The following is a 12430-nucleotide window of genomic DNA, read 5'->3' as shown; positions in this document are numbered from 1 at the left end:
TCTACTGAAATGTTGTGTTATAGGTCTTACATCTTTTTAAACAGGTCTTCATTCTCCTTTGTTCATGTATTGTAACCAATCTGGCCATTAACACCCATACAATCACCAACATCCCATTTCAATAACACCGATAAAATAGCATTTAATTACTTACAGTGGCATTTGCTTAAGTTCTCTGTTTATTTACTGCTGAGGATACCGACCTGACCTATATATTTTTATTATTAAATTATTATTGAAGACTGAAGTGCAGCTATGTTTTGTTCTATTCTTGGTAAGGGTGATCGGATTTGTGAATGGAAATATTTAAAAATGAATAAAGAAATATTCAAACAAATGTATTATTATTGCATTATTAAATTTAATAAATTTGAATCATTTTGATAAGCCTAATGAAAATCTTTTCTAAACTTTGATATTTGAAAAAATTTCATTTATAATGTTCTTAAAATGTCTTAAGTCTCAAATTTAACTTGGTAAAACCTGCAGAAATCTCTGAAAGAGGAAACTGGATGCTCTTTAGCCTGGAAATCTATCATGAATGATCCAGAGAGAAAAACACATGGGAACAGGACAGGATTGATGGAGTAAGAAATTTGAGAAGGATGCATCCAGGGGGGCTGAGCAGAGTGAGAAACCAGGACAGAAAGCCTGTGTGGTGTCATGGGTGTTTCTCTGGCTTTGTTTCCCAACCAAATCAGCTGAGCTGACTGAATATATGTGTGTGCATGTAAACACACCACAGTTCACATGCTTACTGCGAGAAAAGGCTTGACGCGCAAAAAACAGAAACTCTTGTTCCCAGTAAAATTAGCCACCCAGCATGCCTTTCGGCGTTGTTTTCGCTTGTCACGTGTAGAGAGGTCGTTTTCCTGGCATGTTTTCTGTTTGATTTGGGCTCTCCCAAACAGACAGCGCTATTTTTGAGCTGCTCACACACTACATGTGCCAAACGGAAAACACTCGTGGGGAAATGCGCGCTGCACCAGCGACGTTTAACCTTGACTAGCGGAGACCAGCTTTTGTACAAATAGACAGAAAAGTCTACACGTTGTTTGATTAACAGCTGACTGTCTTATCTTTAGCGGTTTATCTTACTCTCAACGTCGTCCCCCACCGACGTTTTTAACTACTTCTATTGTTTGACGAGCGCCACTTCTGCTTCAGTTTCTGTATTTATTTGTTCGACATGTAAGATTCAAAGAAGTAGTTTATGACGGATTATCACTTCTGTTTTGGGGCGCTGTTACCTGTAGGCCTCGATCTAGCAGTTAGCCTAAACTTTCAGATTCTTTACTGTAAAAGAGTAATAAGGCTTTAGTTCATGAACATAGTAGAAAAGAAGGTTGTTTTTTTAAACTTGCACATATTATGTCACCCTTATTAAAAACAACTGATTTAGTTCATCAGCTTATTTGTAGAGAGCTCCATGAGCTGGTTTTTCTGAGTCAGATAAAAGACAAAATGTGCAGAGTGAGTTTCCAGTAGCCTACCAGGATTGAAAGCTACTTATTTTCTGGTGGCCCACAGCCTGCTCAAAATTGTGGTTATTTATTCTCAAAAAGTGGACCATTTTACAATTATATACCTCATTTTCTACTTAATTATGAAATTTAAATACTGCATTTTAGTGACATTATCTATTCTGAAGTAGCTTGTCGAATGGTCATCATAACCACACCAATGACTATTTTAGCCAAAATAGTATTCAAATAAATTTTAATATGGGCCACTTAGTGCTTCACACCTTTTTATTGGTCTTTTTTCAAGAATAAGGTTCAAGATTTAAAATAAAAGTTACTTGTAAAATATTTTACATTTACATTTAGTCATTTAGCAGACGCTTTTATCCAAAGCGACTTACAAATGAGGACAACAATACAGTAGCAAAAGATGACTTCTACATTCAACCGTATGTTTCCCTGCACAGCTGGATGTTGGACTAATGAAGAATATTTGTTAGCATTGGCCAAAACAGATTGGCTGAAGTCACATCAAAGCAACAGCCAACAGAAGATTCTGCTTTGTTTTGAAGCCTTTTTCAATAGTTTTTTTTTTTTTTACCATGATGGCATAGCAGTCAAGATAGGACAAATGAGTTTATGCATGGGACATATTCTGGACCGTTGTCAGTGAGGGGTGGGTCTTACAAACCACCCGAATTCCCCCCTGGCTACAGTTGTTTGGCTTTCTAGGAACTGGTTTTGAGAGTCATGCATTTCTCTCTTCTTGCACCATGTTGCATATTCAAAACAGACTGGTGTGAATATTGTTTAAATGTTTCCATCGCTCTGTGGAAGTCGTGGGTGTGGAGACGAGCTGTTTGCTCTAACAGTCTTAACTAACGTCACTACCTCTAATCATGTAACTTATAGGGACAGTTTACCCAAAATTAAAATTTATTCACTATTTCCTCACCCCAAGTGTCCAAATTTAAAGTTTTTTTATTCTGTTGAACACAAAAGAAGACATTTTGAGACTAAAAAACTGTAACCATAGAATTATGGTTCTTTCTTTAGAATATCTTCTTCTGTGTTCAACAGAATAAAAAAAACTCATAAAGGTTTGAAAAGAATGGGTAAATTATGCCAGTATTTTCATTTTTGGGTATACTATACCTTTAACATAAAATGCTGAGTACGTCTGTCTCATTCCAGTACAAAAACTGTGAGATTAAAGCTTGTTGATACTTTGATTTATGGAGGTAATTTAAAAATAATGAATCATTTTCTAATGATCAGGGCAGAGAAAATTAGGGCTACGCAACAAGGAAAGCATGTTGCATCTGAGAGGTTAAAAGGAAGCCCGCCCTTTTTGGATGACCCCACCTATCTGAGCTCAAGTCATTCAGTTCAGGCGCACCACAGCAGAGCAGATTGGATCAAGACCCAAAGTTTCAACAGTTTTTTTTCTCCTTCAGCAGTGGACCGCACATCTGCCACCCAACCCTCCTCTCAGCCCGTGTGTTTGCATGCCCTGTTTGGCCTCTCTTTAACGCACACACAGACACACAAACTGTCTCCTCTGGCCTGCAGCCTAACCCCCATAAACGGCCTCACTACCCTCCACAGATTCCCCGGTCTCTGGGTTCAAACAGCTCAAACATCCATTAGGAGAAGCTCTGTTTCTCAGAAACACAGCTATGATGATGTTGTTATCTTGAAAGCTGATGATACATTTGGATTTTTAGGTTTGTTTCATCGTTTTGTATTAATGTAATTAGTGTATTTCATTTATGTGAAGATGTCAACAGTTGTTTATTCAATGTTAATTAACTTTAATAACTATTTTTTAATTCACAGGCTTGTGGAAAAGTGTCATGCTAATGATGCATGACCTTCAACACTGTACAAACTTCTTCAGCATTTCGGCATTTACCACAACAGCAAAAGGAGCAAAGCATGCAACTCAGAAGAAAATTTGTTGAACTGAAACCGAAAACGCATGACTAATTCATTTAATAATGTGATCTTGTGAAACATTTTCCATTTAGTCACTTGCATTTTGTGCTAACCTTTTTACTAAGCTATATATATATATATAAGATATACTAAGATATATATATATCCTTCTTGAGAAAAAAAAGCTTAGATTTTCTGTATGTACTGTGACTCAGGCATTGGACATGACTATTAAAGTAGAGTTTTAAATGCATCAAACAACTTTAGTGAAAATTAAATATAAAAATGATGAAATAATGGTAGACTTTCATTTAGGGTAACATATTTATTTATGTAAGGATGAAAAACATTTTAATTACTTAATGTATCATAAAATGGACCACCAAAATGTATCAGTTAATCAGACGTGGGATCTAATAAGATCAAATATAAAAAGACATTTAGAAATGAATATTTAGCAAAAACACACATGATCAGAGGTGACAGAAAAGACAATTAAATTATACAAATAAAACCTAAATATAATTTTTCTGATATCTATCGGTCTGTCTGTGTCTATCTATCTGTCAGTCTATTTATCTATCTGTCTGTTTATCTTTTTAAAATCTGCTACTCTTTTCTATCTATCTGCTTAAAAACAATAGAAAATCTCGTCTTCAGAGTGTTACAGTTACAAAGCAAAAGAGACTTCTAAACCCCACTTAAAGCCCCCTTTCGTTGTTTACATGTCACATGCAGGATTAAGAAGCCAACATTTAGTCCATTTAGTGTCAAATTTGTATCACAGAATAAAAAAAAAAGCTCAGCTCTGCCCCACACACATTCAGAAAAAATGGCTGGATCATTTATTTGTTATTAAATAAATAAACAGATCTGCTGCTCCTGAGATTATATATATATATTTTATTATTGGTTAATTTCTTTTCTACAATATTTATATAGACATTACTGTAAATCTACATTAAAACTATGGTTTACAAATGACAACCATACATGTTCTTTACTTCTTATTATGCCTTAAGCAGAACATTAACAAATGCCTTATGTTTCCAACACAGCAAATGTCTTTCTTGGACACACTTCATAGATAGAGAAATACAATCACCTCTGTCTTTTTCTGAATATCTTTATCTCTGAAGAGGAGGAGATTGATGAAGCCTTTGTCTGCTCATCCCAGACAGACTGGCAAAATCACAGCCCCCTGCAGGGAGATACAATTTAGGATCTATATGACTTAATCACATTTACACCTGTCCTCACAACACAAGTCATTTATTTGCATTAATAACAGCTAATTACAACGAAAAGGAGCACAAAGACAGAGAGACACATAAAGGTTAGTGGAGCTACAACAAAGAGACGCAGTAAAGCAGTGCGCGCGCGCGCGCACACACACACACACACACACACACACACAGGCTCCGCCCTGGATTCTTTCACAGAAAGCTGTTTGCTGAGGTTCCTGAGTTCAGTTGAGTTCATGAAAACCAGGTCTGTGTGTGCACGTGACCAAGCAGATGTAATGGTTTCCGGACTACGCTTGAGACGAGTGTTTTGTTGAAAAGACAGAAAACAGAAGCCGTCGTCGCTGAATAAAAAGGGGTTTTGAATAAAATGTTAATTATTTCGCTGTCAGTGTTGCTATTAGTCTTATTAATGTACCACTAGTATAGCTATTGTTCATTATTTGAGGCGATCGAGACACAAATAAACACACCCACGAGACAAAACAAAGTTGCACTTGCTAATTTTGAGATTTAGGTCTAATGTAAAGGGAAAAGAAATCAAAATACACTTTGAAGAATTATCATTTTTGCACTTCATCAATTTGTGTTTAACTGCAATTTATATTTAACATTGTTTCTCCTGCACCGAGCCACAAATCCCCATTTCAGCATCACTTGAGCAGCAAGCTTTTCATTCTGACTGTTTATACAGGGCGTATATGCATAAAAGATTTTGCCTTATTTTTTTCTTTTCACTTTACCACATATAAAATAATAAATAAAGACCCTCCAAAACCACAGAAAAAAAAATAAGACAGCACATGCTTTGTTCACATTTTTGTGCCAGAAACATATTGCATATTCAATTTGCACAATGCAATGCCTAATTTGTAGCCTTTTCACCTGCAGTGTCTTAAACTGTAAGCTAATTCTTTCATACAGCAGCACTGTAGGATGTTTGGGCAGCAAACCTAGAGAATTCTAAACATTCACGACAACAGCATTAAAAAAGCAGCACAGACTACCTATAAAATAGGAAATGAACTGTATCTATATGAAGTGTACGGTTCTCGCTTCTTTATTCTATTTTTTGTTTTGAATGCAGGCGTTGGCTCGTGCACATCCACCCTGCGCGCGCCCGTCTGCGCATGCCACACTCCGCTGGCACAGCTATCCAGACGCGTGCGAGGATCTCACGATTCCGCTCGTTCGCCGCTCCGACCTTTCCCCCAGTTCTCGAGCACCGGGTTCATCGGGTTTACTCTGACACCGCTGACTCCTCTGTAACGCCCCCCAACAGCCACGCACCCCGTTTCAGCCAATCGGAGAGCGATCACGTACTGATCACGCGCTGCCTGCTTTCTCATTGGTCCGTTCCCGCTACACCTTTGTTTTTGATTGGTAACATGTTACCACCCGCCAGAGTGCTCTGAATTTTGTTTCTGTTTTTTTTTCTTTCTGTTGTTTTTTTGCGCTTCTGATTCACTCAGCTGAGGTTGGACCTTGCTGTAAAAAGTGATTAGACTTATGTGCCCGTGCTTCGCATCACAGTTGTCTTCCCGAGACGCACGCATATGCTGAATTTTGCTTCTGACTCCGGCCGGGTAAGTTGATTTTATTGACAAACTGCTACTTTTTTAGTATTTGCGCATTGACCCACTAATGACATCCGCTTTGGCTGCAAGTTGCGCGCGGTATACAATTAATTCTTGTCACTGAGAACAGTTGAGTTGAGAATGTTTTGCGTTTTTCAGTGTTTAACATAATAAATTGCATACTTGATCCTCTTGACATTCGCAATTAGCCTCATGTTTGGTCTTTAAATTAAATAATAAGTCATGACGAGCTATTTGCCGCAATCTTTGTTGTGCATTTCCCTCCTGCATTGAGCTGCAGTGCTACTTTACGTTCAAACTGTTGTCTTCTTTTTTCATAAGCGACCTTATTTGCCCCCTGAACGTAGTTGAATTTGAATATTTTTATTCTTCTTGATTTATACATTCAGTTGGCTGTCATTGTAGAATACACTGTATTGCTGTTATAAATGTTTTTTACGTTCTGTATTTTTTCTGTTATGCTTGTTATATTATAAGATCTATTTAACAAAAAGAGGAACCTTAATGCAACATCTGATATCATTTGATATGTTTAACCACCCTTACTTTTTGCATGGCATACTCACATGGCGTTATGGTTGGGTGCACGTCACTCTTAAATCTATATTTGGTGATGGGAGGTTCCCAGCAGCTCATGGTTAACGCTGTGTGAAGTGCTTGGTGGGTGTAGTCTCTCGGCTCTGGGCCCCCTTTCTTTGCTTATGAATGGCAGCAGCTATTTACAGTAGATTCATGACATTGTCATTTTGACATTTTATTGTATGCCATGAAATTATGTTCAATATACATATATTTCTATAGGAGCCATTGTGGTCAGTCATCAATTCAGATTCAATATTGCCGTTCATCAACTGGCACACTGTGACAATAAAATGACAAATGTGCTTTTTTTCTTATTCATAGTCCAGTCTTGTGGACATCTGTGAGGTGATGATGGAGAGAAACAGGCATGACAGTGAGAAGTCTTGCTCCTCCACTCCAGAGTACAATGACCTGGAAGCTGCGGAGGCTTTGGTGTGCATGAGCTTCTGGGTCCAGAGGACCCACAAGCCTCGCCCACTTACGCCCACCTCGGACTCCTGTGATTCTCTCGCCTTGCAGCCTGAACTCATCGAGTCTCCTAAAGACCTGGTCTCCCTCTCATCACTGGTGAGTGACTCTAATTAAAAAAGTGGAAAACAGTTTGGTCTTGGAAGAGTAGTTTCAGTGAGCATCATAAATACATTTAAAATACAAAACCTGTAAAAGGTTTTAGAGATGATGGAGAAGTCAAAGTGGGTAAAATATGGCCTGCATCATTTTGTGAAAGAAAGTGTAGTCACTGCATTTAGGAATAATGTATGCAAATATTAAAAACAAAACAGCAAATCACCAGGCATTGTAAATGTTTGCAGAGAAAACTGGACATAATACATTTAATGACTGAGTTTGGTGATTTGTACAATGAATCAAACCAGACAAAAGCCTAATGCCGATACATGACTAATGAAAGCAAAATTAGTTCCAAAATCAGCATACATTGTTCCCCTGGTTGGACAGAACAGGGATGTTTAAACCTGTTCCAGGAGAGCCACTGTCCTACAGAGTTTAGCTTCTACCCTTATTACACACACTAATAACGAGGTCTTTGGACTCACTAGAAACTTTTCAAACTACTGTGCTGGAGCCAGCTGAAGCTAAAGTATTGCCCATCATACATATTAACACATTATACTGTGGGATCAGTCAACCATGCCCTCCCAAAATCTGCAGGCTGACTATTACTTTTAGCATCTGGTTTCATCTCTAAGAGACTAAAAATGGGCAAACATCTAGGCAAAAGTCATGTAATGCTTTTTTCAACCTTAACAGAAATTCTCAATGTTCAAAGCCAGTTTTTCTCTCCCCAGTGTATGACCCCTCCTCACAGCCCGAGCTTTGCGGAAACTTCAGGCACAGCGGTTCTCAGTACCTCAGTGGCCTGCTCAGGTCTAAAACCACATCCCAGACTATGTTCAGCCTTGACCAACAGAGCTGCATGTCATGTCAGCTTGCATCCCAGTACCACAGTCCTGCTCAACCCAGCTCCGCCGCAGACAGCAGAACAGCCTTCTCTGCGCAGAGCCACCAGCGTTATTCGGCACACCGCCGACAGATCCATGGACCACAACATTCCATCAACAACCACAGGGCAGGAGAAGCCATGCTCCTCAGAAATTCCTCCAGAGCACACGGAATCCAATACCAGCCTCAAAGGAGAAGTGCAAATCTGCAGTAGCCCATGTGACTCTGCAGAACCAGAGAGAACTGCCCCTTCCCCTGACTCTACAGGCATTGCTATCCCCACTTCTCAGTCCACCATTCCTCAGTCGCCTATGTCCAGCCCACCTGTGCTCTGTCAGGTGTTTCCTGTTAACGGGCAGACAGGAATCATCTCTGCGTTCGTTCAGACTCCAGTTCAGATGCAAACTTCAGGGTCAAAGCCCATTCTTCCACATTCTCAACCTCTTCTGGTGGGCTCACCTGTGGCTCAGGGCACTGTGATGTTTGTAGTCCCGCAGTCTCAGGTATCCCAATCCTCAACCTGTCAGCAGAGCGTCGTTACACTTGGGAACACAAAGCTTCTACCCTTGGCGCCTGCTCCAGTCTATGTGCCCTCAGGTCAGAGCAGTGGAGTGACACAGTCTGACTTTTCGCGCAGGCGGAACTACGTCTGCAACTTTCAAGGATGCAAGAAGACTTATTTCAAAAGTTCCCATTTAAAGGCTCATTTAAGAACACATACAGGTTGGTATCCATTTAGAGGCATTGTTTTTGTTCTGGTTTCAGCCATAATCATGATTGTTGATCGTCTTCCCTTTGTGTCTCAGGTGAGAAGCCTTTCAGTTGCCATTGGGAAGGGTGCGACAAAAAATTTGCTCGTTCAGATGAACTTTCCAGGCATCGTCGAACACACACAGGCGAAAAGAAGTTTGTCTGTCCTGTCTGTGAGCGCCGTTTCATGCGAAGCGACCACCTGACCAAGCATGCACGGCGTCATATGACAACCAAGAGGTCAACAGCGTGGCCTAATGAAGTTCGTGATGTAAACAAAATGGCCACTTCCCAAGCACCATCTTCCATACCCCTCAGTGTGCTTCTTCCTGCCTCAAACTAGGTTAAAACTCAGACCACTTCACCTCAGTCACCTCAGGACAATATCCCACTGACCATTTAACAGTGGAAATTCAAGAAAACCAAGGCTGCTACACATCCATGTACATAAAACAATTTGACATTGCACTGGATTTTTATTTTAATCATGGTTGTTTATAAGGAATTCTTGTTTACTTTTTATATAAGTTATGTCTCCCGATATGTATTTACTCCCTTTGCCAAAGTCTTTGCATCAGTTCATCTCGTACTTACTCCTTACTGTTGTAAATTTGTACATATATATCACTATCTATATGAATGTACTGTGTATTCAAATTTGCATTTATTGTTGATATATGAATAAATGTTATTGATGTTATTTCTGTTAAATGGACAGTATTCCTGTATGCGATACTACCTGCAATATTCCATATTATTTAATAAACATTTGTAGTAAGAATGTACAGTTTGTTTTGTTACCTTTCTATTGAACAAAAACATTGGCCAATAGATATCTAATTAAATTTAAGTATTTTATTTAAGACCTTTTTAAATGTCTTAAAAGCACAGAAAACACTGCATGTTGTTCACCATATAGGTCACAAAAAACAATAAAAAATTTATATAATGGCAACAAAACATGGCAAACCCATGCAGACAGTTGTAACACAACGTGTAAACCATGAATAAAGTAATAATGCAATCATTTTTAATTTGCAGTTTCAGCTCTTTTTTAATGAAAGGAGTATTAAGGATACAATAAACAAATATAACCCTTTTACATAATATTCACATAGGATAAAGGGGAAGATTGGTCAGGAACCAGGATACATGAAAGATCTCATATTTCTTTACAAAAGAAACTAATTTCTTATAAATTAATTTCTTATTAATGTATCAATTAATTAGTCAGTAAGAGTATATCTTGTTAAGAAACCTTTTTAAATAAATAAAATATTCCAGCAGAATTAAGAAAGTTCTAAAGATCTGTTTTGGTTTTAAAAATAACACTTTTAAAGGGAAAACTGACAAAACAAAACAGTCGTTACATAGCCTGCATGAACCGAAGTGACGACACAGTTACACAACACCAATTCTCAACGTTGTCACCCCACAGCACCCAGTAACAAACCTCGTCCAATCACATCGCTCCATTGTGGAGAGGTTAGGGGGCGCGACCAATCACAAAAGATGACGAGTTGTAAATATGGCAACAGCAGCTTGACTGACAAACTGGTCTCCGCCCTTTTGCCTTACTGACCGACATTTCCAAACGAAAATTGAAGCGAAAAATAAACCAAAAAACTTTTTTTGTGATGAAATTATTTGTAAACGACAAGATTTCTGTTTTCATAGTGATTAAATCAGTAAGAGTGAGAAGTAACGCAAGAACTTGGCGATGACTCAAGAGTATCTTTGTTCGTATGAACTCTATGAACTCAGTGAAAGCTTCATGAAAAAAAATGCATTTGGCGTGCTCAGTAGTACTTTTGATTTTATACATCTATTTAAAACTTAATATCAAATTAGACCAAATCTATTTATTATTTCAATATTAAATTAAATAATTATTATATTAAATCGAATAAAAATGCGTCCGCACATTAACCTTGTTGATGTCGACTGTTTTTTATTTTTATTTTATTTATTTATTTATTTTTTTTTATGGAGAATCATTTTCTTATATATTCACACCGTTTTTGGTCAAATGTGGTAATAAATGCATTTTAACAACGTTTAGCATAACCCTTTTGTAACTGTTTTACCAAGAAAAAAATGTTTGGATTGCATTTCTTAACTCCTAATGTCGCTAGTTAACACACTTAATGCGTTTTTTTCAACACATCCCATAATTTCTAAAATGTCAGCCTTATATATACATGCTTTCTTGCTTTTCATTTACAGTAAAACCAAAATCAAGTGTAGTAGTGCAGCAGGATTATGTTTCTATGAATTAAAAAAAAATTTGTTAAGCTAGAATGCTGTGTGTGTGACCCATTATTTTAAACAGTATTAGAGCAGGCAGGGTTAAATCGCGCTCGAATAGCATTTTACTACAGGTAAAGCGCGGCCTCTGCTGTTCACATAACGCATTACATGTAGTTTACTGTATGACATAATCCTTATTCGAGGCTTTGTTTTGTTTCCTCAACAGCGCATGTGGAATCTGCGCTTAAGATAAATAAATGTCCTATATTTTGTTATAAAAATAAATCAAAAGGTCAACAGGCTATGAAGATAATGTTTTTGGTATATATTTTGCAACAAAATCTAAACAATGATTTTATCCCTTCCTATTTTCAATATAAAGCAAAGCACAGAACAATGAAGTGCAATACAGGCAAGTAGGCTACCTAATTTGATATATTTCATTATAGTATTTATTTAAATATTTGTAATGACAGAACAGTGGTATACGGATCTCACATTATCATACACAATAATAAAGCCATCTATTATACAACCATTGGCTAGTAATTCAAGTCTTTTGTAAAGGGTAAAATTAACAAAATAAATAAATAAATAAAAAATAAAAATAGTGTTTTAATATACTTTCTCCAAAAACTACCATAAAGGATATTGGATATGCCAATAATCATTCAGTCAGTTTTTATTATAGTATTTTAAACAGGTCATATATTTAATTATCTTTCTCAATAAAGAAACAGCATTCAAACTTATTTTTGGAAGAATAGTACTAATGTATTATTATTTTGGTCTCTTTCTTTATATGTAAAAGGCTTTTTCAGGCCAATAATGATCCGGATAACAATAATATTAGGACAAAATAGCATAAATATAAGGATTGAAAATCTTTATTGTCATTATGCAGGCACAATGAAATTTAATTCAGCTCTTGACATAAGGCATTTAAGATTTTAATATGTTGTATATATATATATATATATATATATATATATATATATATATATATATATATATATATATATATATATATATATATATATATATATATGAACAGTATAAATTATTCATATATTAAACAAAGTATCTAATTAATGTATTTTAACAGTTAGATAAATTAATAATGTTGATCATTTTGATATTTTAG

General features: G+C 36.9%; 1 protein-coding gene across 1 annotated transcript; it reads left to right on the top strand.

Annotated features, from left to right (window-relative positions):
- The first annotated feature begins 6018 nt into the window (after positions 1–6018).
- klf11a (Kruppel like factor 11a) lies at positions 6019–9747 on the top strand. Its single transcript, NM_001044941.4, is given in 4 exon segments — positions 6019–6231; positions 7147–7392; positions 8133–9009; positions 9093–9747. Coding segments are annotated over 4 exon segments (1440 nt in total). The 5' UTR covers positions 6019–6201; the 3' UTR covers positions 9380–9747.
- The last annotated feature ends 2683 nt before the right edge of the window (positions 9748–12430 follow it).

Source organism: Danio rerio, chromosome 20 (genome assembly GCF_052040795.2).
Source record: "Danio rerio strain M-AB ecotype USA chromosome 20, GRCz13ab, whole genome shotgun sequence".
Taxonomy (NCBI): domain Eukaryota; kingdom Metazoa; phylum Chordata; class Actinopteri; order Cypriniformes; family Danionidae; genus Danio; species Danio rerio.
The sequence above is the reverse complement of the archived record's forward strand: the minus strand, read 5'-3'. Positions and strand labels throughout refer to the sequence as shown.